The sequence below is a fragment of the Trichomonas vaginalis genome, chromosome VI (assembly GCF_026262505.1).
Source record: "Trichomonas vaginalis G3 chromosome VI, whole genome shotgun sequence".
NCBI classification, from domain to species: Eukaryota; Parabasalia; order Trichomonadida; family Trichomonadidae; genus Trichomonas; species Trichomonas vaginalis.
Genome location: NC_067208.1, coordinates 19,053,952 through 19,079,297, shown reverse-complemented (window position 1 = coordinate 19,079,297; position 25,346 = coordinate 19,053,952). Strand labels below are relative to the sequence as shown.

At 35.1% G+C, this 25,346-nt stretch overlaps 12 protein-coding genes and 3 pseudogenes across 15 annotated transcripts, besides 2 other annotated features; 3 read left to right on the top strand and 12 right to left on the bottom strand.

Moving 5' to 3' along the window:
• Positions 1–402: 402 nt before the first annotated feature.
• Positions 403–22,628: a mobile genetic element.
• On the bottom strand, positions 1,074–1,310 carry TVAGG3_0891630 (uncharacterized protein; the record flags this gene model as incomplete). Its single annotated transcript, XM_051250876.1, has 1 exon — positions 1,074–1,310. The coding sequence occupies one exon, from the start codon at positions 1,308–1,310 to the stop codon at positions 1,074–1,076; it is 237 nt and encodes a 78-aa protein (XP_051086351.1).
• TVAGG3_0891620 (repellent protein 1 family) lies at positions 1,515–1,816 on the bottom strand (the record flags this gene model as incomplete). Its single annotated transcript, XM_051250875.1, has 1 exon — positions 1,515–1,816. A coding segment is annotated over one exon (302 nt), but the record flags the coding sequence as incomplete, so codon positions are not given.
• Positions 1,847–2,630, bottom strand: TVAGG3_0891610 (annotated as a pseudogene). The gene has a single exon. A coding segment is annotated over exon 1 (784 nt).
• TVAGG3_0891600 (uncharacterized protein) lies at positions 2,808–3,419 on the bottom strand (the record flags this gene model as incomplete). Its single annotated transcript, XM_051250874.1, has 1 exon — positions 2,808–3,419. A coding segment is annotated over one exon (612 nt), but the record flags the coding sequence as incomplete, so codon positions are not given.
• TVAGG3_0891590 lies at positions 3,447–3,880 on the bottom strand (annotated as a pseudogene). The gene has a single exon. A coding segment is annotated over exon 1 (434 nt).
• TVAGG3_0891580 (uncharacterized protein) lies at positions 3,926–4,180 on the top strand (the record flags this gene model as incomplete). The annotated part of the gene is made up of 1 exon (XM_051250873.1): positions 3,926–4,180. The coding sequence occupies one exon, from the start codon at positions 3,926–3,928 to the stop codon at positions 4,178–4,180; it is 255 nt and encodes an 84-aa protein (XP_051086348.1).
• On the bottom strand, positions 7,108–8,160 carry TVAGG3_0891570 (annotated as a pseudogene). Its single transcript has one exon. A coding segment is annotated over exon 1 (1,053 nt).
• On the top strand, positions 9,525–9,998 carry TVAGG3_0891560 (uncharacterized protein; the record flags this gene model as incomplete). Its single annotated transcript, XM_051250872.1, has 1 exon — positions 9,525–9,998. One exon carries the CDS (start codon positions 9,525–9,527, stop codon positions 9,996–9,998), a length of 474 nt encoding a protein of 157 aa, XP_051086347.1.
• On the bottom strand, positions 10,287–10,991 carry TVAGG3_0891550 (KilA, N-terminal/APSES-type HTH, DNA-binding family; the record flags this gene model as incomplete). Its single annotated transcript, XM_051250871.1, has 1 exon — positions 10,287–10,991. One exon carries the CDS (start codon positions 10,989–10,991, stop codon positions 10,287–10,289), a length of 705 nt encoding a protein of 234 aa, XP_051086346.1.
• On the bottom strand, positions 11,981–12,373 carry TVAGG3_0891540 (organellar and viral DNA polymerase type B; the record flags this gene model as incomplete). The annotated part of the gene is made up of 1 exon (XM_051250870.1): positions 11,981–12,373. One exon carries the CDS (start codon positions 12,371–12,373, stop codon positions 11,981–11,983), a length of 393 nt encoding a protein of 130 aa, XP_051086345.1.
• On the bottom strand, positions 13,157–14,242 carry TVAGG3_0891530 (integrase core domain containing protein family; the record flags this gene model as incomplete). Its single annotated transcript, XM_051250869.1, has 1 exon — positions 13,157–14,242. One exon carries the CDS (start codon positions 14,240–14,242, stop codon positions 13,157–13,159), a length of 1,086 nt encoding a protein of 361 aa, XP_051086344.1.
• On the bottom strand, positions 19,454–20,341 carry TVAGG3_0891520 (protein of unknown function, DUF4106 family; the record flags this gene model as incomplete). Its single annotated transcript, XM_051250868.1, has 1 exon — positions 19,454–20,341. The coding sequence occupies one exon, from the start codon at positions 20,339–20,341 to the stop codon at positions 19,454–19,456; it is 888 nt and encodes a 295-aa protein (XP_051086343.1).
• TVAGG3_0891510 (uncharacterized protein) lies at positions 20,358–21,239 on the top strand (the record flags this gene model as incomplete). Its single annotated transcript, XM_051250867.1, has 1 exon — positions 20,358–21,239. One exon carries the CDS (start codon positions 20,358–20,360, stop codon positions 21,237–21,239), a length of 882 nt encoding a protein of 293 aa, XP_051086342.1.
• A 780-nt stretch (positions 22,629–23,408) lies between the features above and the next one.
• Positions 23,409–23,474: a mobile genetic element.
• A 10-nt stretch (positions 23,475–23,484) lies between these two features.
• TVAGG3_0891480 (ribonuclease H-like family) lies at positions 23,485–24,459 on the bottom strand (the record flags this gene model as incomplete). The annotated part of the gene is made up of 1 exon (XM_051250866.1): positions 23,485–24,459. A coding segment is annotated over one exon (975 nt), but the record flags the coding sequence as incomplete, so codon positions are not given.
• Positions 24,460–24,674: 215 nt separating this feature from the next.
• Positions 24,675–24,935, bottom strand: TVAGG3_0891470 (uncharacterized protein; the record flags this gene model as incomplete). The annotated part of the gene is made up of 1 exon (XM_001294951.1): positions 24,675–24,935. One exon carries the CDS (start codon positions 24,933–24,935, stop codon positions 24,675–24,677), a length of 261 nt encoding a protein of 86 aa, XP_001294952.1.
• Between the last annotated feature and the right edge of the window lie 411 nt (positions 24,936–25,346).

Here is a 25,346-nt window from a genome sequence, read left to right as displayed (position 1 = left end):
TCATCTGCAAAGTACAGGAGAAAAGGTCTCAAATGAATGTGTTTGATGCCCAGGTACCTTTTCTCCTAATTGTAGATGGTCATCCATCCAGGCTCTCTTTCTTGGCCGTTCGCCTCTTGAGCGCCTTCAATATCGAGCTTCTTGTTCTCCCAGGCCATACATCTCATATCTTACAACCTCTTGATGTTGGGATTTTTTCTCCCTTGAAGGCCCAATTCAAGAAGTTGTTTGATATGGCGACTATCCGGTACGATCAGCAAGGGCATATGGTGATCAATTATGTATGGAACGCCAGAGAACTGCGCTATATCATGGTTCGCAGCTTCCTTGATGCATGTAGTGTGTCTTGCACAGCTACAAACATCGAAAATGCTTTTAAAGCAACAGGAATCTATCCATTGGAGTTAGTATACAAGTCTTGGGTATGGTGGCACTGCGTTCCACCTTACCCAATACTTGTGAATTTGACACTTTACAAAACCGTTAACGTGTATTTTACAACACAAACGACAACACTAACTTAACCTTAAATATTTACAAAGCCGCCAACCACTTCACTAACGAACTCACTAATGTAAAAATAAACGTTCTCACTATCGTTCTCACTAACGACTTCACTAATGTTCTCATAAATTTTCCTCAATATCTTCATCATCAGTGTTAACCCTATTGTAGTCATACTTGAAGCCATAAACTTTCTCTAACTTCTTAACGTACAATTTACATAACTTACCTTCGTCATCGTATGGTTTAATGATATAACTATTTCTATCTTTATAAACAGTCAATGAAAAGTCAACTGGTCTCGGATGTATTTGAAAGAACATGTTATGCTCAGGAAGGAAGAATAAATGTTTAAATGTATGTTTGTTATATGTTTTGATTTGTATGAGTTGCTTTTGTTCTGTCATTACATCCAAATAAAATAAAAATAAAATAAAAAATAAACTTAAAAATTAATGATATCACCACCCGCACACGTATGAAAACATAGCACAAAAATAATGTTTATGTTAGAAGGTTAGATCTAACCCGATATCTAACCTCTTTTCTAACCTGTTGAATTCATTGCTTTATAACTCTCTTCCTTTCTCCAACTCTTCTAACTTCTTCTTAAGTTCAGCAATGTTGTCCTCATGAAGTTTAATCTTTCTCAAAATTCCTTCTCTATCTAATGGTTGCTTTATCTTTCTAAACTGAACTCTACCATCCTTCATAGTATGAACGTAAAAACCTTCTGGAATAATTCCTGATTTAATGTATTCTACCAAAAACTTTTGTTTCATTGCTTCAGTGACTTTAGTCGTCATTTCAATCAAATAAAAATGTTCAAATAAAATAAAAATAACGTTATTTTTCAGTAAGGAAACGCAGGAGTTTTACGATTTATTTGAGGCGTAGGTTCTGGTTTAAATGTTGGAGTCGGTTTAGGAGTTGACTTTTGAACAGGAGTTTGTACTTCCATAGGTTCAGGAGTCATTGAAGGTTTTGCTTGTGAAGGCGTTGGTTTTGACGAAGGTGTTGGAGTTTGTTTAACTTCAGCTACTTCAGTATTATTTATAACATTTGCTTTATTTCTTTTCAACATCATAACTGCTCCTGCTGTAGCTAGCAAACCTAGTGGGAGACCATATCTTATATAAGGACTTGACCAAATGCTATTTTTGACAGGAGCTGGTGGAACACCTAACCTTGGTGAAACTGCTCTTTGCCATTGTGCAGCTCGTAAGAAATATTCAATAGGTGCTCCATAATCGTTTGGTAAAGTTTGTTTCACAGATGGTGAAGGTTCACGAGAGCTTGATGAAGAACTCATTTATAAGCTTTAAAAATAAACGTTCATCCTTTATTCCTCACTGTCGTCAGTTGCTAAGTTATAGTCGTCAAGTCTTATTATTGGTATGCCTGACTGTCTTACTTGTATTGCAAAGCAACAATCCCTCATAAATCCAATAAGTGGCTTTGGTACATTTTCAGTTGCTAGTTCAATAGGTCCTTTAACAGACAATTTGTATGTTATTGGAGCAGTAGATGTTTGACCTTGCTGGAAGCAAAAGTCCACTTCTGTTGGAAAAACATAAGAAATGTGTGTTGTCATAGCTATCCCATTTATGTTCCACACTACCATCATCCACCAATGACCTCATAACATCTTCATTAAATCCTATCATATCATTGTTTGTATTGCAAGCGTTCGCAACCATTTCATAAAATACAGGTCCATATGATTTTTCAGGTTCTGCAGGCATATTTCCATAAGCTCCCATGGAAAGCTGAAGATATTTAAACTTAGGGTTCTCAAAATTAACATAATAGTTGTCTTTCTTTCTAAATAGTGCCCAAATACTTTTAACATTAATAGGCGTATAAGCTGCTGTAAATGTTGCACTTGAACTATCTGTATTCTTTGAGAATGAACCGTCCATAGGAATCCAATCCATAACTTTAACAGGAAAACATAAAGCCTCGTTTGTATAATGTTCTACAAGTTCTGTATAAATGTTAGGGTCTAAAGAGAATGACTTTGGATGAATGAAACATTCATTAAAATCCATCTTTGTTCGAAATAGTTGCTGGGTTACAGTTGTAATAGTAACTGTTCCACTAGCTTCTATTGCCTTCGTTATCATAGTGAATGGTTCATTCCATGGAACAAATTTATTTGTCGGTGGATTTGAATCTGAAGCAAATGCAACTTTAAGAGTTGGATTGAAAGCAATGATATCATTTACAGATATAGATGTGCATTGTAAGGCGTCGCTACTGAACTTTACTTTAAGCTGAATGTTTCCTGCAAAAGCTGGAATAAATCGAATAGCTTCTAATGGAAGGAATCTTCTAACAGGAATTCTTAAACGAAGCTTAAAATCAAATGATTTTCCTGCTGTAATTGGACCACTAACAATTTGTCCTGTTCTGCATGTTCCCGAATGACTCCATACATCTTCATGTCGAGTCTTTGAGAAAACATCTACTTTCTTTATTTGTTCGGTAGTTTGTGAGTTTGAAGTTATATATGCTTCTTCTCTTGCGTTGTCTTGAGAATATACGATACGACCATTTGCAAGGATTTGATATCCAGCAACTGCATAGAAAGCGTCATCGAAACCAATCCAAAATCCTGGTGGGTTTGTTTTATTGGAACCTGAACCAATTTCTTTATCTGCAATAAATTGACCTTCCATTTTATACGTAATGAATGTATTGTAAAGGTCCAACATATTTTCACCAGGAGGTGAGAGATTGAATGTTACCCATGTGTTATCTTTAGCAGTTCCAGGTTGTGATGGAATCTTTGCGTCAGAATATTTTCTATTAGTGTCACCAATTTGAACTGCATTGTCTATGATATCGAAATATGAGCGAATCTGATGAATATGCTCTGCTGGAGTAAATTCGTTTAGCTGTTCGTTCTGCATGTATTTACTTCAGATAAAAATATCTATTTACTTCATTATTCTCACTCTTCTTCTTGGTATTCGTGGTGGAAGTTGTTTCTTGACATTTTCAATGAACTGTACATTCTCTTTTGTCTCAACTTCTTTCACTGGCGGGTCAGGGTTCTTTGACTCGGTTTGTTTTTCAATGAAATTCACGAACTTTGCAATAAGCTCTTGGTTCGTTATTGAAAGTACATCTGGCTTCTTTTCTTCTGGTTCTATTGACTTTTCAGTTTGAACAGAAGGTTTTATATGGGCTTCGTGGACTTCACCCTTGCCATGCACCTTAATGTTGTCGCTCTCTGCATTCGCTAATGGACCTTTCTTTTTCTTACGTATATTTTACCATCTTTACTCTGACTTACGTAATAGAAAGGATGTTGTATTCCTCTTGCGTCATTTAATATAATAGACTCTCGCTCTGATTTTGACAAGCTCATTTTACATCGGTTAAAGTTTTAATTTAGTTTTTTATCTGCAGTCAAATGACTCAGACAAGCCCTACGGACAAGACCCAAGGTGTCATAGATGTTGAAGCATTGAAGAAAGAAATTCGCGAGCAAATTTTATCCGAACTGAAGGAACAAAAACAAGAACAAAAGCCAGAGAGACCAAAGAGAAAACTTAGTGAAAAACAACTAGCTGCATTAGCTGCTGGAAGACAGAAGAACCCACGTTTGCTGGCGAAAAAAGCTAGAGAAGAAGCAAAAGCTAAAGAAGCTGAAGCAAAGAAAGAGTAAATGGTTTATTTTTATCCGAATTAAATGTATAGACAAATACCTTTAACTGTTGCGTTCAGTAGTGAAAACCCTGACGTCAAAATAAAGGGGAACAGAGTAACGTTTAAGTTTCCAACAGACTGGATTGTGAACATAAATGAAGAGAAGTACATTGGCATAACATCTATGTATATAACACGTGCTTTCAGAAAGGTTGACTTTATACTTCAAGTCGAGATAGAAAATGACGAACAGTCTTTAAGCGCCCAAAACATTCACATATACAAATACTTTAAAGACGATACAACATTGCAACAATGTATGATTTCATTTAATGAGATGTTCGAGAAAAAGTTCAACATTGAAGTACAAACTTTACAGCCTTTACGTGAGTTTCTTGCACAACTGAAAGAAGAAGGTAGTCAGCCACAACTTATAGACTTTCATTATGAATTTAATGAAAATGAAGATGGAACTCATGACTGTCAATTCATTGTATTCTCACCATTCAATGAAGTCGCTAAAAAGAAAGAAAATCCATTACGTATAAGATTTCAAATCTCCGAACCAAGTGATGATTTTAAGAATGTTTTCAATTATGATGCAATGCTTCCGAGGAAAAATGAATTTTCAAAGATTGTAACACCTGGCATTTGGGATAGAAAGCAAGCAATACTTTACTCTAATATAGCCAAAGGCGTTGAAAATGAGTTCATTGGTCATACAAGAACTTCACCACTTCCTAACCCTAAATACTATAAATTAACTGGCTTCAATCGTGAGTTTTGGATAGACATGTACTCCACTCATGACCATAAATGTCCAGTGTTCTTGCCTCCAGATGGGAAGGACTGTCTCTACATTGAAGCACAACTCTTAAACTCTACCATCGCAGTATTGTAAAATCTACGCTAGCTTTATTTTTATCACGAATGACCTCATTGCTGACAAAAATAAATGACCTCAGAACTTCAACTTACGAATAAAGCTTGTTTTAGTCGTTATTGAAAAGTTGAACTTTTCAGCAAAGCAAGGTTGACATGACTTACATAAGTCGAATGCAATCTCTTGACCATCATGAAGTGCTTTGTAAAGTTTCATTAAACTGAACTCAGAGTCTTTGTCATATGTTCCAACAGGTATGTGAATGTTCTTATCTTCATTGTAATAGCATTGTATAGCTTCAGGAAACATTTCATTAGCGGTTAAAGCAATAACATCTTGCTTCACGCCTTTCATTCTGCAGTGAAATGCAACTTCATTTAAATCGTTAGTGAGTAAGTCTATGTAGGTCTTCTTTCCACAGAAAATACTTTTATAAGCTAAACTTTGTTTTCCAGGTGTTATTTCTGCAAAGTCGCTATGAAATTGACCAAGGTTCTTTCCTATAAGTTCGCGACCATATCTCTTCTTAAACTCTGCTGCAAGCTTTGGGATGTCTTCATTATATAAGTGCATACTGTCGGTATCCTGGTAAAAGATTTGAAGTCCCATGTCCTCTGCAGTACAGAATACTTCATTCATAATACGTTTTGACATAGACAGAATATTAACACCAAGTGGACAGAAGTTAAAGTGTCTGCAAATGCTTTTCGTTAGCTTGAAAATAGTTTTATCTGAACCATCCAAACCTTCGAACTTCACTATATGGTTGTAATTTCTTATAGCATATCTTATAGCATCTTTGTCATCTACTATGGTTATTTTTGACTCAATAGGAGATAGAATAGTTTTGCCATAAATGCTGTTCAGAATGAGTTTTATAATTTCTTGTAAGGGGTTTTCTTCTTTCTTATACTTTAACCTTAACTCAAACAACTTCTTTACTTCATCTCTTATTCTCATATCTCTGTTTCCATCGTAATAGTATCCTTGCAACACTTCACATTTGACACCTTGATATTTTATGAGGTCTTGTAATGTTATATGGTCAACATACATGAGACAGCAAGTGTTTGAACTTCTTGGAACGTTAAGTTCTGGATTTAGTTCAGGGTCGCAAACTATTAAATGAAAGTGTCTGGGTATACCAATCTCTGTTATCTTAATGAGAACAAAGAAGCCAGACATAAACTTTTCACCAATGGGTTCCTTTTGGTCGTCATCGAATAAATGTCTCATGAGATACTCTGTGCTTAACATTTCTTCCTTCAATACTTTTGGAATACCTTCTAAAGTATAAAGTCTTGCTATAGCTGAAGGATATAATGAAACAGTGTCGAAGTCAGCAATGAGTTTCTTTTTGCTCTTTTGTTTCATGTTATCTGACAACATACATCTTCCACCTTGAATGCATCTCGAAATAAATTCTCTTGGTTTATTTGAGAGGTCATAAAGATTTCCATTCGGGAAGTATACTCTGTTCTCAAACAATTTGTTAGCAATAGAACAAATACTAACGTAGTCATAAACGTTTAAATCAAACTCTTTCAATAAGTCATTGCGGAACTTTACAAAACCTTCTCTTAAAATTCTTACATCTTGTTTGCAGTAAAACGTGCTATATTTTTCTAAGTCGAAGTGGTTTTCATCTATTCTGCAACCTTTGATGGAATCTATGTTCTTCATAAATGTATCTGCATCATGGATAAACTTACATGCTTCAGAAATGACACCAGTTCTGTTGTCATTTGCTAACAAAACACTGCTGTAGTAGTTATATGGAAATACTTCTTTCGGTCCTGTTTGTAAGTTAAACATAGCAGGAAATAGTTTAAGCTTCTTATTTATAACACTGTAAGAGTCTTTTATAATAATTGCCCTTCCTTTATATAAACCAGTTATTTGCATTGTTCGTGAACCTTTAATGATGGGAGTTCCTTTCACTTCTGTCATGTGTCTTAAGATGAAGTTTATGTCATAACTGAGGTTATGGAAATATATTAAACTCTTGTCAGGAAGTCTTTCCAAAAATTCTGTTGCACAGTTTTGACCCCAAATACTTTCACTAACTGAACCATCTTCACTGTCATAACAGATGTTAAAAGCTTTATGAAAGCCATCCGTACTACACTCAAAGTCAGCAAAGAAAACGTGCTCAGGTATGAACTTACATTTAGCTTTATTTACTTCTTTTGACTCTGCTTTCTTCTTCAGTTGTACACAATACTTTGGAGCATATGTCAAATCTTTAAATGGTGCAAGGTTCTGTTTATATAAGTCAGTCGTATATGTGAAAAGTTCTCCATAAGAAATAGGTTCAAAATATTTGCACTCCCACAATGTTTTCATAACATCCCATAGCGGTGTAGTTCTATCCATGCGAACTACATATTTATCTTCTCTCTTTGTATATATTTTCATCTGTTTTTCAATGTTCATTCCACCACACTCCTTCAAGATTTCTATATAGTTTCGAATGAAATATGTTGTCATTGGAAGTCTTTCATTTAGCATGTAGTGGTCTTCAACAAGAAGTAAGTCAATAGTTCGAACAGTTTCACATTCTTTTGGTATGTATCTCTTTATTTCATTATGTCTTGAGTCATTGAAGTAACCAATGGTAACATTAAATGCTATACCTGTTGCGTCAGAAATTTCTTGTACTTTACTTTGAGGAAAGTCTCTAACACGAATGACTTCTCTCATGTGGTCAATAGTTTCTTCATTTACTCCAGCCTGAATGCAAGCATAAACGAAGCAGTTATCTTCTGTCATAAGTGTTGCAGTTCTTTTGTTCAGTTCATTGAAGATTTGGTAGCGTTCAAGATTTATAGGTAATGTGCAAAGATACTTCCAGAACTGACCGCTTCTCTTCTTATAAAACTTCTTTTCACCATTATCTTTCCAAAAGCTTTCTATAAGTGCTGGGTTTCCTGTTTGCTTAAGAGCTTCCAAAATGGCTTTCTGGTCATTTGTCAGTGTGCTTTCATCTCTATATGGTCTCTTTTTTGGTTTGCCTTTCTTTACATCTGACATCGTTAAGCCTTCATATTCTGTTAAATCATACATCTTTATTTCGTAAGATTCTTTATGTTTGTCAAGAAGAAGTCATAGTGCATTTCAACAATACCTGCAGCATTTGCTTCTATCTCTGATATAAAGTTCTCCTTCAAGAGCTGATGTAGTAATGTTCCAATATTATTGAGGTTTAACGTAGAACATTCATACTTTCCACCAAGTTTATAACATACCATCCATCTCTGTTGGGAGTTTATTTTAATTTTCTCTAAGAGTCTCATGAAAACCTTACCGAAATGTTTGTGTAAGTAGTCTCTGTTTGGTTCATCTAAAGCTTCGATGTTAAAGTCAATGAGTCTATTGCCTGACTTCACATTCCTCTTCCTATTTTCTTCATCTTTCTTTAACCATCTCTCACCTTCTTTTGGTTTGTCGTCAATGGAACGAATGACATTATTAGCTTTGCGAACTTGTTCTATAGCACTTTTAAACATCTCTCTTCTCTGTTGTTTCAGTGTGTCATCTCTCTTTCGTGTTTCACCAACGTTTGCATTTGTTATGTCAAACATTTCTCTTCTTACTTCATGTGGTACAGCTCTTCTTGTTTCACCAACGTTTGCATTTGTTATGTCAAACATCTCTTGACGAACGTCATGTGAAAGAGCTTTACGAGTATGACCAACGTTTGCATTTGTTATGTCAAACATTTCTCTTCTTACTTCATGAGGTATTGAACGTCTATGATATAAGTCAATAGCAACGTCATTTAAAGGAAATGCTCTTGCATGGACTTCGTCCTCGCCGCGTTGCGGCTTTATGAACTCATGAATTCTATCATAAGTTATTTCACCATTATAGTCATTGAGGATGTCAGCGAGTGCCTTTTTGTTTGTTGTGTAATGCTTTGCAACATCTATATTAGCTTCTGTAAGAAGTTGTTTTATTTCCGAGTGTTCTAACTTAGACAACTTCCGATACATCTTTAGTAGGAAATAAAAAAAATATTTTTTGAAAAAATAAACTTAGAAAAATTATTTCTTTCTATATTTGCCATTCCGAACTTCGAAAAGATGTTTTATACCAGCATAGAATTTTTCTCTAGAGCTTGGTCTTATATTGTTTTCATGACAATATTTTCTATATTCTTCATATAAAGCCTTTTTTTCATACATTTCATAAGGACAATCTAACCAGAATAGTGCATATCCAGTTTCGTTATCTAGGTCTCTATATGTTTCTTCTGTTTGTAGAATTTCGCTTTCTTCTATTTGTAGAATTTCGCTTTCTCTATTTAGTTCTATGACTATATATTGTGGCTTAAAAAGATGTGGGCAAGAAGGGTCTGGCGCTATGTAAAAAGTTAATTTTTCTGTCATCTTTTCTATCGGATAAAAAATATTTTTTGAAAAAATTAGATTAGATTTTTTTAAGTTATTTTTCAAAATAATTTAATATTTTTATTTTAATGAAACACATGCAAGATTGCAAGTTCTTTTCATACAATGCTCTCGCTACTGTCATCAAGAATGAGTTCAATAATGCTTCAAACGTCAATGTTATCTTTAACAAGAAGTTTGTGAAAGAATCTAAGTTTGGTCAGTATGTCAGACCATTAGCTATTGTCATTGACCGCAAACGTTATACTTCACAAGAGTTAGCAGTAGTTTTGAAACAAAAGGGTTTCTTCGTGAATGTCAAAGATACTCATTATACTATTATAAAGAACTCCAACATTGACTTCTTCAGTATTGCTATGAATCTTTCCGAACAGAAAGAATATAAGAAGGGTGAAACAAATGTGAAATATTATTCTTCATCTCTGAAAACAATAACGAACAAAGATGTTATACAAAAGTTCTTACCAAAGGTTGAAGAAGCTTCTATTGACATTGACGAAGGAAGTGAAATGGTTGAAGAAATTGACCCTGACGTCATTTAAGCAAAAATATATTTTTGGTTAGTCTTCATATCGATATTTTACAACAATTCCCCAATGTATAAACTTTTCATACGCTTTTTCATAAGCTTTATATACCTTCAGAAATTTTGCATAATCTTTAGAAGCATTTAGATATTGTTTAAATGCTTTGTATGTCTTCAGAAATTTTGCATAATCTTTTACATGTTGTTCGTTCTCTTCTTCTGTCATGAGTTCCGAATATTCTAAATTCATGTTCTTTCATATGAGATAAAATTTTATAAAAAAATAAAATTAGCTTAGATTTTTTTATTCTTCCTCTTTGAAGTTATCGAAATATTCTGTTATTTTTTCCTTCAGTAATGTTAAGTCTTCTTTGAATGTAAGTATTGTGCAACCTTTGATGTCATAGTGTGTTTGAGGAAGAGTATTTTTGACAATTTCCTTTATTTGCTCATTCGGTGTCATTGAAATCGGTAAGTTTTCACGATAGAACCAGTTTCTGTCAGATTTGTAAATCTTAGCAAGGTCATAAAAGCTTTTGTTGTTTCTTCTGACTAAATGCAACATAACCATATCTTTATCTTCTTCTTTCTCCAACTCTTCAGTATATATCATATACTTATAACTCTTTTCCTTTCCTTTTGGTACTGAACGTGGTATTCTTTTCTGTATGCTTTTGTCTTTGGATTCAATGACTTCATCTTTTGCTTGAAGTTTCTTTTCCATCTCTCCACGTTCTTGTCTATGAATTTCGTCAAGAAGTCTGTAAACATGCCATGCATAACGAGGAGAAGCCCACATTGCAACTGCATTTACTAAAAGTCTATGAACATAATAACCTCTTAAATTTATTGGCAAATTTTTACGATTTTCGTACGGAATCTCTTCTCTCGGTTTTCCGAGGGAAGCAATCATATGAGGAAATTCTTCTAAAAGTTCTTTTGTCTGTTGGTTTTCAAACCAATGATATGCTTGCTTTGTAGAACGAAGAGCATTCATTATACTTTGCATTTGGTACATATCGTCTTTGACCGAACGAATGAGACGGAGTTGTTTGTTAAACTGAACCCACTCGTATTCTTCATTTATAGCTTCATGAACGATAGCAGTTGTTGTGTTCTCTGTTGTTGACATATCTGTCCTTACATACAAAATAAAAAAATAAATAAAAATAAAATTAGCGTTATTTTCTGACTTTCACAAAAGACCAAAAATAAACGCTTTACATGTATTTTTCAGCAACTTCGTCAAATAATTTTATAGCTTTATCTATCTCATCTACTTCAAACGTTTCTTTACCTTTCGTGGGAGCACCATACATTTTCTCAAAAACTTCAAGCAGTTCTGTTTCAGCAGCTCTCATATCATTAACAAACACAACCTTGACTCTATTGACTGTACTGTCATATCTTTGAGTTATATTATATGTCCTTCCTATCTTATATCTTTTTGTGTTGAAGTCCTTCGGTTTCTGAACGATATAAAGTAAGCCTTCACTGCAACGTTCTGAGTCGAATGAACCATATGTTATGAAGTTATATCCAACAACTGGGTCAATCCATAGAAGAATTATTGGTATAAGACTTTTGTCAATGAGATATGCTGTGGTTCCATAGAATCTTACCGATATCATAAGCTCAGGATTTCTTGTCAAAATTTTCTGAGTTGAAGCATTTCTAACCCAGTCGTGTGTTTTCTTTCCAGATGGAAATATAATGTCTGACAAAGAATATTTGTTGTATTTCTTTGAGTATCTTACGTTTAAATCACCTATTCTAACCAATTTGGTGTCATTGTCTATCTTTCTAACTGTTTCAAACTCAATGTTTGTCATTTCTGTTCTTACATACAAAATAAAAAAATAAATAAAAATAAAACTAACTTTATTTTTTCTGTCTTAAGGAAATTCATGATTTTTGTTGCTGAATTCAGCAAAAATAATGTTTATGTTAGCATGTTAGATCTAACACGTTTTCTAACCTCTTTTCTAACATAACTATTTACAAGCGTTTTACATGGTATATGTTGCGATGGTTCATGACTTTAAACAGTTTTGTAGCTTCTATTTCTTCTTTTAGTACATCGAATGTTTTAACAATGCCGAAGGTTTCTTTATATTTCTTCTTGACGTCAGATAGAAGGAAATCGTCAGCAGTTGGATAATTTTTGTTCAGAAATGCTAACATGTCCATTTTATCTTCTGCTGGCTTTTCTACTTCTTTCTTTAAATCTGCATAGTCGTTTCTCATTCTTTCTATCTCTTTGACGGAGTAGTTATATTTCCTCATCGCTGCCTTACATTTTGAACATTGCGGGTTCATTTTTGCGTTATACATTGAAATTTGACCTGCTAAAACAACTAAGGCGTCAATTGCTCTCTTCATCTCAAACATAGCGGGTCTTAGTTGTTCGTTCCATACTTTGCCTCTTCTATCTTTATCTCTTATTTCCCAAACACATTCAGCAACTAATGAAACAAAGTTATCGTAGGTCTTAAATTCTTCAGATTTATATATGTCAGAAACATTCTTATAAACCATGTCGCAATCTTTGTCCATAACTTTATGGTTGCAATGAAAACCAAGGAATTCATAATTTACTTTACGTATGAACTTCTTTATTTCTACTGAGTCAGTTGTTTTGACTTCAATTTCGTCGAATTCAGGAATAGTTAGTTTTTGTTGTTGGATTTCAGGCAATTTGGGTAAATGGTCAATAATGTCCTGCATTTCATAAAGATACTGTTCATTTGTTTCATCTTTCGCACTACAGTCTAAATTACTTGTAAAAGTTCTTGCTTTATCTTCTGGATTTTTGTTTCGAAAGTATATGAAGAAGGAATGAAGCTTTTCATCTCTACTAACATAGATGTTGGATTCATGACTAACGAGTTTTGGTGCTGTAGTTTGAATTGTTGTTGTGCCGATTGTTGAAATCATATCTTTACATACAAGATAAAAATTTTTCTTAGAAAAAAATTAGCGTTATTTTTCTTTCATAAGGAAATGTCAAAAATTCATGATTTTCGAGAGTTTTAGACCATGTTAGAAAAGTGGTTAGAAAACGTGTTAGATCTAACATTCTAACATAAACATTATTTTTTGGTGTAAATAATGTACCATTAATGATATCATGACTGTTCTCATTCATGTCTGATTTACATCTAATGAAAAAGTTTAGAAGAATTTTCTTATTCTTTCTGGCATATTTTTGTCTTTCCAGTACTCCCGCTCTAATGGTCCCAGATGTGTTGGCTTTGACTCTCTCAAGTTCTTAGATGGTATAACATCTTCAACACCTCCTTCATATCTTACTTTATAAGTGTCATCGTTTATGTTGTAGCCAAGTATTTCAATAACCACTCCTCGCTTTGCTTCGTCAATGGTTTCAGCAAGTTTGCCATTACTACTTTCAACTAACTTATGTCGAGGGTAAAATGCTATGGAGTCGTCAGCAGCTTTTATAAGATATCCATTACCTTGTGTAGAGTCTACGATATAATAGTTTCTACTTAACCTTAAACGTTTCTTTGTCAACGGTTTGTCGTCAAGAACTACACGAACTTTTGTACCAGGAATGAGGGTAAATTGTGTTGAATTTCTGATATTTTGTGTTTGGCTTCGTTTCTTTTGTATATACTTTTCTTCTTGTTGTTGTGTCATTGAATTTGGTGTATGTCCTGTTGTAGAATGTGTTGAGGAATTATATACTTCGAGAAAATGTTTCATTGTTTCTTCGGTAAAGTCTCGCTCTTGATTTAAATCTCTGAGCGTTCTTATGAAGCGGTTTATGATGCCGAGTATGTTATGGTTATGGTCTTCAGTAGTGTAGTGAGTTATGTTATGCTTAATGAGAAATTCTGTGATTTCATTGCTGAGGTATGCACTGTCTTGGTCTGATGTTAAAGTACTTGGGTTATGTTCTGCTACAAACTTTTGTAAAACTCTTAACACTTCACGAGTTCCTTTATTTTTCATTGGATATGCATATGCTTTACGAGTGTTAACATTTATGAAGATGAGGAATGGTTTATGTCCTCCTTTTCTGCTTTGAATGAGAGTGTCAAATTGGTATGCGTCAGGAGTGTTGGAGTAAATTGGTAAAAAGTAGTCGTAAGGGTTTATTTTTGTTTGATGTACAACATTTTTGTCAAAGAACCTTTTCACTTCAGCTCTGTTAGTAAATCCCCAACTCTTTGCAGCTTCATTGAATTTCTTAAATGACCTCCATGGATGTTGTTCGAATACTTCTTTCAAGCTCATTTATGTAAAGTTAAAGATTTTAACCAACTCGTATCCAAGCGTGCATTGTTATATAAGGAGGCATATAATCTTTTCCATTACCTGCTGGGTCTGTAATACCAGCTACAACATGTGTATGATTTCCTGCGGTTCCACAGAAAATACCTGTGCTAACATCTTTGGGTCAGTTGTGATATCATATCTATGCATTCCCTGTCTATCCGAACCCGCTGCAAGATTTGTATAACCTCTTTTTGTTATTGAATGTGAATGGTTTCCTTCCACAGATGTTCTTCCACTGAACCTATGCATATGTGAAGGAAGGTTTTCAATACCTATTTTCTTTGAACCTCCCATCTTCATTGACTGAGTATTAGTGTAGAATGGAAAACTGTCAACTATTTCATACCATCTACCACCAAATAAAGTGTTTGGATTTATTGGATTCATAGACGTATAAACAGCTCCTATAGGATATATTAAATCATATATGCTCATAACTCTATAAACATATTCTAAAGAACTTATGTCATTAAATACCATTTGGAATGTATCTCCCGGATGAAATGTTGCATTTGTTCCACTTTTATAATGTAATGTTAGTTCAATAGAATTATCCAAGAAAAATTCAAAAGTATCCGGTTGAAGACCTCTAACAAATTCAAATGGAGTTGCTGGTTCACCATTTATAATTTCTGTTGTAAATGTCATTGTATCTGGTTTCGAAAATTTCTTTGTTAGTTCTGCATCCACATAAGTTTTGTCTGCTTTCTTATCTAACATTGTTGGTAGTTCATGTGCTTCAAAGTTTCTGGCATGACTTTCAATGTTCCTGCAACTCTTATCTAAACTGTTAAGAGTATCTTTTACGCTTGTACTTGGATTTTCTAATGGTGCACTTGAACCAAGGTCAAAGTTCAATATTATGTCGTCTGCTCTAACAGTAGTGAAGGATTTATGTGTATGGTTCTTGTCAGCTTTACTGTCTAATGTAGCTTGAAGTTCATTTATATCGGAGATGTTGTGTTTATGAGATTTCAAAACTTTGTTCGTTGCTTCGAGTTCAACTTTGTCAGCTTTACTTTTAATAGCATCTTCAAACGTTATTTTTGCCTTAACTCTTAACATAAATCTTGGTTCAACTAATACACCGTTAACATTGAAAGTAGAGGCATAAATTTCACCGGTATAACCAAATGCTTCTGGTGCTTTAGCTACATCATACTGTACAGTACAGCTTATGTCATAACCTTTAGCACGAATGTATTTATATCTTCTTTCATTAACATTTTTTGTCTTCGCTTCATCACTTCGTGTTAAATATCCATGGTAGTCCGTTATAATCTGTTCGTCTGAAGTTATATAATGAACATGGTTCTTGTCCGCTTTACTATTTAATGTAGCTTGAAGTTCATTTATATCGGAGATGTTGTGTTTATGAGATTTCAAAACTTTGTTCATTGCGTCAAGTTCATTTTTGTCCGCTTTACTATTTAATGTAGCTTGAAGTTCATTTATATCGGAGATATTGTGTTTATGTTCTTTATCTGCTTTTTCGGCTAATTTCTCTTCTATCTCATTTATTTCAAGTTCATGCCTACCACCACCTCCCGAAGAAGTATTTTTCTTCAGCTCTTGAAGAACGTCCACTTCGCCATCTTTGGTGTCAATAATGAGACTTTGAGTTAAAACCTTTCCTGTCTTAATGGATGTTTGTAAAACTTCTTCTTCACCATGTTTCGGGGTCATGGTCGTCATCATATCTTGTGAAATCAGAGATGTTGTCATACATTAAGCATATCTGTCTCAAAAGTTCTGCTATTTGAAACTGGAACGAAAGATATACAGAACTTTCATCATCTCCTAAAGTCAAGTCTGCTTTCTTAAGTATTTCTTGAATGTATGCAATGAGAACAGAGTACCTTGGAAAATATTCGAACAATATTTCATTAGCTGTTGGTTTTGGTGGTTCTTTTGGAGTTTCTGTTGTTTCAGTTCCTTCTGTAGGTTCTGTTGGAGTTTCTGCATCTCTTGACTTCAATGCTCTTGCTCTCAAAGACCTAAATGTTAGAGCACCGGGTTTTACAAAGGACTTTATAAATGCTTTAATAGTTCCTGGTAAGTTATTGTTAGCATTAAGTAAGTTCCTTATGCTTCCATCATGTACGTCCATAGCACTATGTAAAAAATCTATACTTTTCTTGTAGTCAGCAATAGACTGACTGTGATTTTTTAAAGATTTGTCAATACTTTAAGCCAATCTTCATGCATGTCTGATACTGAGCCAAGAATATCATTTGCTTCCTTTAGTGTATTTTGTGCTTGTCGTAAAGTATCCAATCCCGTACGTGCATTGTTTGCTATACGTCTTACAGTATCTATTTGACTCCTTGTTTCTTGCATCCAACCAGATAAAGTTTTAATAGTATCCGAACCATTTGAAATGAAGTTCAAAGCATTTTTAACGGTCATTTTAAAACTTCTTCACCAAGTACCGCCATATCTTTCCGATTTGGTATTGAAGAACTCCATATGAAGCAGCTGTTAAACCAGTATTTATAAGGTCCCATATCCATGATTTAGCAGTTTTTCCATCCTTTCCATCCTTTCCATCCAAACGTTTTCGCCTTGAGGTCCTTGTATTCCTTGTATTCCTTGTATTCCTTGTGGTCCTTGAGGTCCGGTGTCACCCTTCTCTCCTTTCAGTTCATCTTTATGTTCGTTATAATATTCTAATGTCATAAGGTGTACATCATTACTGCTACCAGCAACGCCAAGAATTTGTTTCTCATTCATGACTAAATTCTTTAGGCATTTAATGTTGTCGTCAAATCGAAAGCTCTTTAACAATTCAATGAGAACATTTAATACTTTCACTAATGAGGCATCTACTGTAGAATTTATATATTGCACCGTTCCATCATTTATGATAGGGAACCTTTACTTATTGTAATGAATGGGTCATAAGTGTTAAAAGTATCGAAATCAATGACTTTTTTTAGTTTTTTCCATCGTCAATGACTAAATCATTGCCTTCAATGGTTAAAGTTGAGTTTTCGTTTACTAGTTCATGTGCTCTTCTTGCTTCATTTGTTTCATACGCATATGCAGCAATAGTCATATTTTAATGAGAATAAAATGTTGTTCTATTTGCAAAGTACAGACCAAACGAATACGGGACAGTAAAGCTACAAACAAACTTAGGTCTTCAGAATGAAGCGCTTGCTTTCAGAGTTGTTGACTTTAATACTATCGCAACTTTTGTCATAACAGATGAAACAGATTTCATGAGATTGAAATAGATGACAAAAGAAGTTGTTTATACATTTCCTAACAGAGCCGAGTATAGAATAGATAAAATTGCTGGAGTCATAGATACTCTCATAAATGAAGAAACTATTGACAACATAGATGTCGAACTCTCTTCTGAGGGAACATTGAAGTTCAGTAGGCAAGAAAAGAGTTCAAGATAACACGAATGAGTCATAGAGTACAACTTCTTTGGAGCATACCATATGACATTTCCTTTGAAAAGTGTTGACAAACGATTGAGATGAAATCTGTTCCATACGTATGTTATGGTAATTGTTTGTACTTGAGTCTAAAAATAGCTAATGTCACAGGCATTTCAGGAGTTAATAGTAAAGGTTCAGTAGAATATAAATCCTTCTGTTATGCAGTCAATTCAATGTTCATTCCAAACGTTCCTGTCATAGCAACTCATTTAGGTAAATGGGTTCGCATTAGTCCTCATAATTTGAAAGACATGCAATTCAGACTAGTTGACTTTCAGGGCGAGCCTGTAGAACTGAAGGCACCAGTGCGAATGACTGTTGAAGTTGACTTTTTAGAAAATATTAAATGCAACAGCTTACAAGAGAACTCAGAGCTAAAAATATAAAGTATGAATGTTATGTATTAGGTCATGAACTTTGGTTGTTGCTGTTTGATGAAACAAATGAGTTAGTTATGCCAGTCAAGAGAACAGAAAAAGGCGTCAAAGGCGCCGAGCGCAAAGCGCTATATGTGTTAGTGAAAACTGCACCAAGTCAATAAGATTAGGTTTGCATTATGAAGATGAGTTCGATACTGTTGAAGAAGTTTTGGACAGATATTACAAATTGCTAACTTGAATTTTTTTGACTGACGGCGCAAAGCGCCAAGATGGGCTCAAAGAGCCCTCCTGACTGCTTTAATTTACTAAAACATATTTCAAGCAAAGCTTATAGTAAGTAGATAGTTTTTGTATACTCGTTCGAATATTTATACTTAAACTCAACTCCTGTAGTTCCTGGTGTTTCAATGATGCGGATGTTACCTATTTTCATGAATAGTGGAGTTTGACCACAGCATTCGATTTCAGGGTCGAGATAGTCAATGACACATTGTTTCCCTGTTATTCGTGAGATAACATTTTCAAGGTCCTCCTTTGTTAGAATTATTTGGTTCTTGCTTATAAGATTTGTCAAAAGCTTCTTATCGTCTTTGAGTAAAATTGTTTGGTATAACTGAAGAAGGTAATGGTCTACGTTATCTGAAGGATTTGTTTGAACATTTGTGTAAGGGTTGTCGTTGGCTTCTCTTGAAAGAATTTGGTCCAGTGGTGGATACTCTAACTTAACATCTGATGTAGCGTTAGCGTTTGAAGCTGTGTTTAAATTCACGGATTTCAGCTCTGGTTTCTTTTTCTTTCAAACACTCTGAACTATAGTTCTTTATGACAATATTGTTTGTCGTTCGTGAGTCAACATTTGATGTTGGTTCAATTGGAACATTAACGGCACCAGCTAAGATGGATTTGCTTCTCATTTCATATAGAATAAAAACCTTTTATATGTATGAAATGAACAATATACTCGACAAGGGTTTGAATGTAAAGCTAACGAATGAAAATATTGTTGAATTCACTGAGACAGGAGCTGTGTATAAAGATGTAGAACTACTGAACAAAAGAGCTAAGGGAAGAAGCAGGAATATGAACAAAGGGTGGAAGCCTATAAAAATTTATGTCAATGATGGCTCAGGAGGTTCAAACATAAAGTATGCAGAAAGTTATAGAGTTTATGCTCTCAAAGGTGAAAAGCCTTCATTTAAGAACAGCTATTCTAACGCATATCCTCAAAAGCTAACGGATGGGGAAGTGGATGATATGAATGACAGCAAAAATATTAACAGAAATGGCGACAGAGATGCATGGAATTTGTTTACCATCAGTCAATTGAAGGTTAAACTTTAAAACAATGTTGGTCGTTCCCATGGAATGTTTTTGACTTTAATGGTATTAGTCATGATATGAATCTCAAGGTATGAACGAGGAGAGATGAGAGACTTATATGCTTCCCAAATTTCTTCAAAAGGTAATGTTATACCTGACTGTTTCCAAATGAGTTCAATATCATAGCGTGAGAAACCTTGAAAGATAACGAAGTCGGTTATGAGACGTTTTATGTTTAAAGCAAGGAAACGCCATGTTTGCATAAGTATTGCTACAGTTAAGTGGTAATGTCTGACTTTAGTTATGATGTTAGCTAATGGTGAGTCTGCTTTTGACACTAAACCTTTTCCGGCGAAGTCGTCACAAACGAGCAGAGTATTTGAAGGATACTTTTTGAAGGGGTATTTTGAAAGTTTTGACAGAATGTAGTTTGTCAGTCGTTTCATATCGTAAACTCCTGAGTATTGACGTAAGTGGTGTTTGTCAATAATTCTTTCCATCTCTTCTGAAGTCTTTTGCATTCCTGACTGTATGAACTCTACAATAGCATAATATTTTCTCTTACGTCGAATGTAACGTTGAAGAAATTCAATGAGTTCGCTATCTGGAACTTTAACGACAGAGGCTTGAACTTTTGACATAAATGTTTTCGCTGTTGAATCCATAGAGTCTGAAGTTGCTGATATAATGATTTGGTCATAGTAAGAGTCGTTTCCTAAACGCTCTGTTATGAGTATATGACGAATGAGGTTAAATGTCTTACCTGAACCCATCTTTCCACAATAGAAATACACACCATTTGAACAGAACTCATAGTCCTTACTGAAAGGAAGAATGAGAGAACTGTTGAGCTTTTCACTGCTTTCATTCATGTCTTCATCTACGTCATGTATTAAATGCTTCATTTTATCTTCATTAAAAATGCAAGTCAGAAATATTCAGAACATAGCACCGAGTCTAACTGACAAGAGTATAAAGATATACTATGAACACGTTATGATGAAACCTACCAAAATTCAAGAAAGTCAGTATACTTATGAATATCCAAGACACTGGGTAGAGTATGTAGGAGGTGAGAAAGCTATTGAAATAAGACAAGTTAGAAGTATTCCAGCAGGAAGAACAATATTATTGAAGAACTTTAATGTTTTGAGGTATAATGATGAAACAAAGAAGCAAGATAGTTTTCCTGTTGCTGTGTATGTGAACCTAGACACAGGAGATGACATGAAAGTTTTTAACACAAAGCTTCAAACGGTAGTGAGAGAACAACTGACTGCGGAAGGACATCCATTACCTTCAGAAGTTACCATAGTATATAATTTTGAAACAAATGCAATAGATTTTAAAGTCGTCTCTGCAAAGAAGTCAGGTTTTACATTTAATGAAGCAGATGTATATTCGAATGAAAACTTCAAAGCTATTGCATGGTTAGATAATGACGATTGCTTTAAGAAAATATTTAAATTCAGTGACTCAAAGATGTCAATAGATGACCTTCGTGGAATGTTACCATCGACGTTTACAGTAGAAGGTTCAGCAGGATTGCTTACAAGATTGTCAATTGGTGGTATTTGGTCTCGTGAGAACATTGTTATAAAATCCAGTATAAGTGAATTTGCTGAAGAATCTATATTATGTCTTTCAAACTACATGTATTCGCCACCGAAGCATTATAGTATAACAAACTTTGTCAGTAAGTTTAACATAAGACTTGTCGAACCTTCTTCAATGAAAGATGTTGTGCTACCTAAAGATGGAAAGGATGGACTCATTATTGAGATGATTTTAATAGCATATTAAATGAGCTTGTTCTTGAAGGTCATTCATGATGAAATAACTGTTGTAGAAGATGTTAGCAATTGTTCAGACATTTTGAAGCGTATAGATGAGATAAGAAAGAAGTTTATGAATGAGAATGTTTATGTTTCATTGACTTTCTCCAGTAACGAGAACTTTTATGAGATAATATTGAAGAGAGATGATTTTAATATGGTGTAAATGGTAGCTTGGACAGCTTTAGGCGCAATGGGAACAAAAGCATTAGCATTTGGAGCAAAAGCACTTGGGGCTTATGACGCAGTAAATAAAATGAGTGGAGGAAGGGTTTCGAAGACATTAGATGCAAATAAAGGGAAGATTGGAGGCTGGGTTGCAAAGAAGTTAAGATTAAATAAAATAGGGCTCATAAATAAAGCATCCAATTTGGTTGCGACTGAGTCAGAAAATGCTTTAGGAAAGGACGATGAGTTTGCAAAACACGCAAAAGACTTTAATGACCAGATGAAAGGTGAAACAATGCATTTAAATAGATTCGATGGAACTAAAGAAAATGTTTCTTCTCCACCAGTAGTTCTTCCGTATGGTCCCTATGGAATGTATGGAAATCCTTACGAAAGACCATTTGACCCATTGACTGGTGGAAGTAACTGGTATCATTACGGCCGAAGAAGAAAGACAGTCAAGTTGGAGACAGACGTGAAGAAAGCAACTAAAAAGAAACCAAGGAAGAGAGTTATAAAGCAATGAATTCAACAGGTTAGAAAAGAGGTTAGATATCGGGTTAGATCTAACCTTCTAACATAAACATTATTTTTGTGCTATGTTTTCATACGTGTGCGGGTGGTGATATCATTAATTTTTAAGTTTATTTTTTATTTTATTTTTATTTTATTTGGATGTAATGACAGAACAAAAGCAACTCATACAAATCAAAACATATAACAAACATACATTTAAACATTTATTCTTCCTTCCTGAGCATAACATGTTCTTTCAAATACATCCGAGACCAGTTGACTTTTCATTGACTGTTTATAAAGATAGAAATAGTTATATCATTAAACCATACGATGACGAAGGTAAGTTATGTAAATTGTACGTTAAGAAGTTAGAGAAAGTTTATGGCTTCAAGTATGACTACAATAGGGTTAACACTGATGATGAAGATATTGAGGAAAATTTATGAGAACATTAGTGAAGTCGTTAGTGAGAACGATAGTGAGAACGTTTATTTTTACATTAGTGAGTTCGTTAGTGAAGTGGTTGGCGGCTTTGTAAATATTTAAGGTTAAGTTAGTGTTGTCGTTTGTGTTGTAAAATACACGTTAACGGTTTTGTAAAGTGTCAAATTCACAAGTATTGGGTAAGGTGGAACGCAGTGCCACCATACCCAAGACTTGTATACTAACTATTGGATATGAACAAACCTCTTGCTTCCAGATACATTGTAACAAATGGAGTTCCTCCTGCAAGGCCCAATTTTGTCAACGACAAAGTCCTTACAGATCCAAATGTGATGATGCAAGTCTTCCAAATGGAATATGGACGCCCCATGCAGCAACAGGATTGGTATTTCAATCTGTTTGTGGCTATGCAATCTGTTTTGGCCTGGAATGGAGCATATGGCCAGGTTCTTAGTCGTGAGTTACATCTCCTTTATCCTACTGCAGGTGGATTTCAAAAAATCCAATTAAAATGATATAAAGCTGAGGAGCTCCAGGGTGAAGAGGAATTGATGAAGAAAAGAAGCAGCTGCATAATGGAGTGAGGAAGCATCTTGATGAAGAGAGGAAGCACCTTGATCAAGAGAGGAAGTACTTTGAAGAAGAGAGGAATCACTTTGTTGAAGAGAGGAAGCATCTTGATGAAGAGAGGAAGCACCTTGATCAAGAGAGGAAGCATCTTGATGAAGAGAGGAAGCACCTTGATCAAGAGAGGAAGTACTTTGAAGAAGAGAGGAATCACTTTGTTGAAGAGAGGAAGCATCTTGATGAAGAGAGGAAGCACCTTGATCAAGAGAGGAAGCATCTTGATGAAGAGAGGAAGCACCTTGATCAAGAGAGGAAGTACTTTGAAGAAGAGAGGAATCACTTTGTTGAAGAGAGGAAGCATCTTGATCAAGAGAGGAAGTACTTTGAAGAAGAGAGGAAGCATCTTGATGAAGAGAGGAATCACTTTGTTGAAGAGAGGTGTTGTAAACGAAAACGATAAAAACAGTTTGACAGAAAAGTGACAACTTTACATGTCAAAAATAGAAAAGTGACATTTATTCGGAATAAATTTTTTCAATTTCATCTTCTTCACAACTTTCTTCTTCGTATGGGCTTTCATAGTCATCACATTCTAAAATGTCTTCTTCGTATATCTCTTCTTCTTCACATTTTTCTTCTTCGTGCTTCTCTTCTTCTTCGCTTCTCTCTTCTTCTTCTTCTCCACATTCTAACTCTGGAATATCTTTAGCTTGAACAGAACCTGGCAAAAAGTCATATTCCTTATCATCAATGATCCATTTTGCCGGCATGCCAGGTTCCCATTTTGGGCCTTTCATCCACATTTCTTCAGGGCTATAATGTATAAGTTTCCCATTTACTCTGTGGGTTGGAAAAGCTCTATGAGGCTTTGTGTTGTATCTCATCACCCATGCGTGAATTTTGTTCCACGATAATCCTTTTTTCTCAATTCCAGGCCACAGCCTCTCAATTTTACCATTCTGATAAGGGCAATGAGGGGTAATGTATACATTTCTGATTCCTTTTACCCTCATTGCCCTCAGAAATACTCCCCGATTTTCCCTTCCATTATCAGACCAAATTGTGTGGGGCTTTCCAAATCTGCGGATAGCCCTCTCTACAACCTTCACAGTTTGTGTGGCGTGCTTTGAAGAAAGATGCTGCCACTCCATGACCAACCGAGTGGCATCATCTATTGCGGCGTAGAGGATCTCGTTCCTGTTCCCATGAAGGAAGTGTATGTCGACGTGCCAGATTTGATTGGGTAGGCACGCCACATACCGGGTTCTTCCTTTTGGCTTTCTGGGTCCACGCCGCTCCATCTTTCCGAGTTCTTCAAAGGCACGCTGAACCATATGGTGAGAGGGCATCTGAGGGAGGGGATCGGGGAGATACTGAATATTGAGAAGCTGCTGGGGATATGAAACTGGTGGATCATCGGGATTTAATTCACTGGGGATGTAGTTTGTGATATGGTTAAGCTGGTGCGCCCGATTAATGTTTTCGAACCACTGCCGCGTAGGTGTAGGATGGGGGATATTGCCAGACTTCATATTTTGAAAATCAATTAAATGGGATTGCGCATAAGCAATATCTGCTGTTAAGAGCTCATAAGTTTGGGAAACTCCATGACGACCATGCTGTTCGAATAATGCTAAGATAGTCTGCTTAAGAGTAGGAGGCACGGATCTCTTAGGCCTGCCAAGTTTTGGGTGAGGAGGTGGATTTAATTGTGCAGAATGTAGTGGTGCAACATCTTGATGAGGTAGGCGTTGTGGCTGGCGTTGTGGTGCAGCATGTAGTGGTGTAGTGCTTTGTTGTGGTCGCTGTGGTACAGCATGTAGTGGTGTAGCGCTTTGTTGTGTCGGGCGTTGTTGTGCATTATGTAGTGGTGTAGCGCTTTGTTGTGGTCGTTGTGGTGCAGTAGCTTGTTGTGCAGCATGTAGTGGCGTAGCTCCTTGTTGTGGCTGGCGTTGTTGTGCAGCATGTAGTTAGTATCTCTAAGTCGCGTACTGTGGCACTGCGCGCCTCCGTACACCACTTAGCGGTTTTGACACTTTACGAAACCGGTAACGTATATTTTACAACACAACCATAACACCAACTTAACCTTAAATATTTACAAAACCATCTGACACATAAACGACTTCACTAATGACTTCACTAACGAATTCCCTACCATCCTCACTAAATAAAAATAACCTTATTTTTATTTTTTTAAATTTTTTATTTCATTACAAAGACATGTCTGACTACATTTACTATGACTCTTTCCCAGAACCGTTTCGTACCGAAATGGCTAACAAAAAAGTGACAGAAAACCTTAAATTGCGCGGCAATTTTAATTAAAAAAATAAACATTAATTTTTGTGATTGATATTATGCATTTTATTTATAT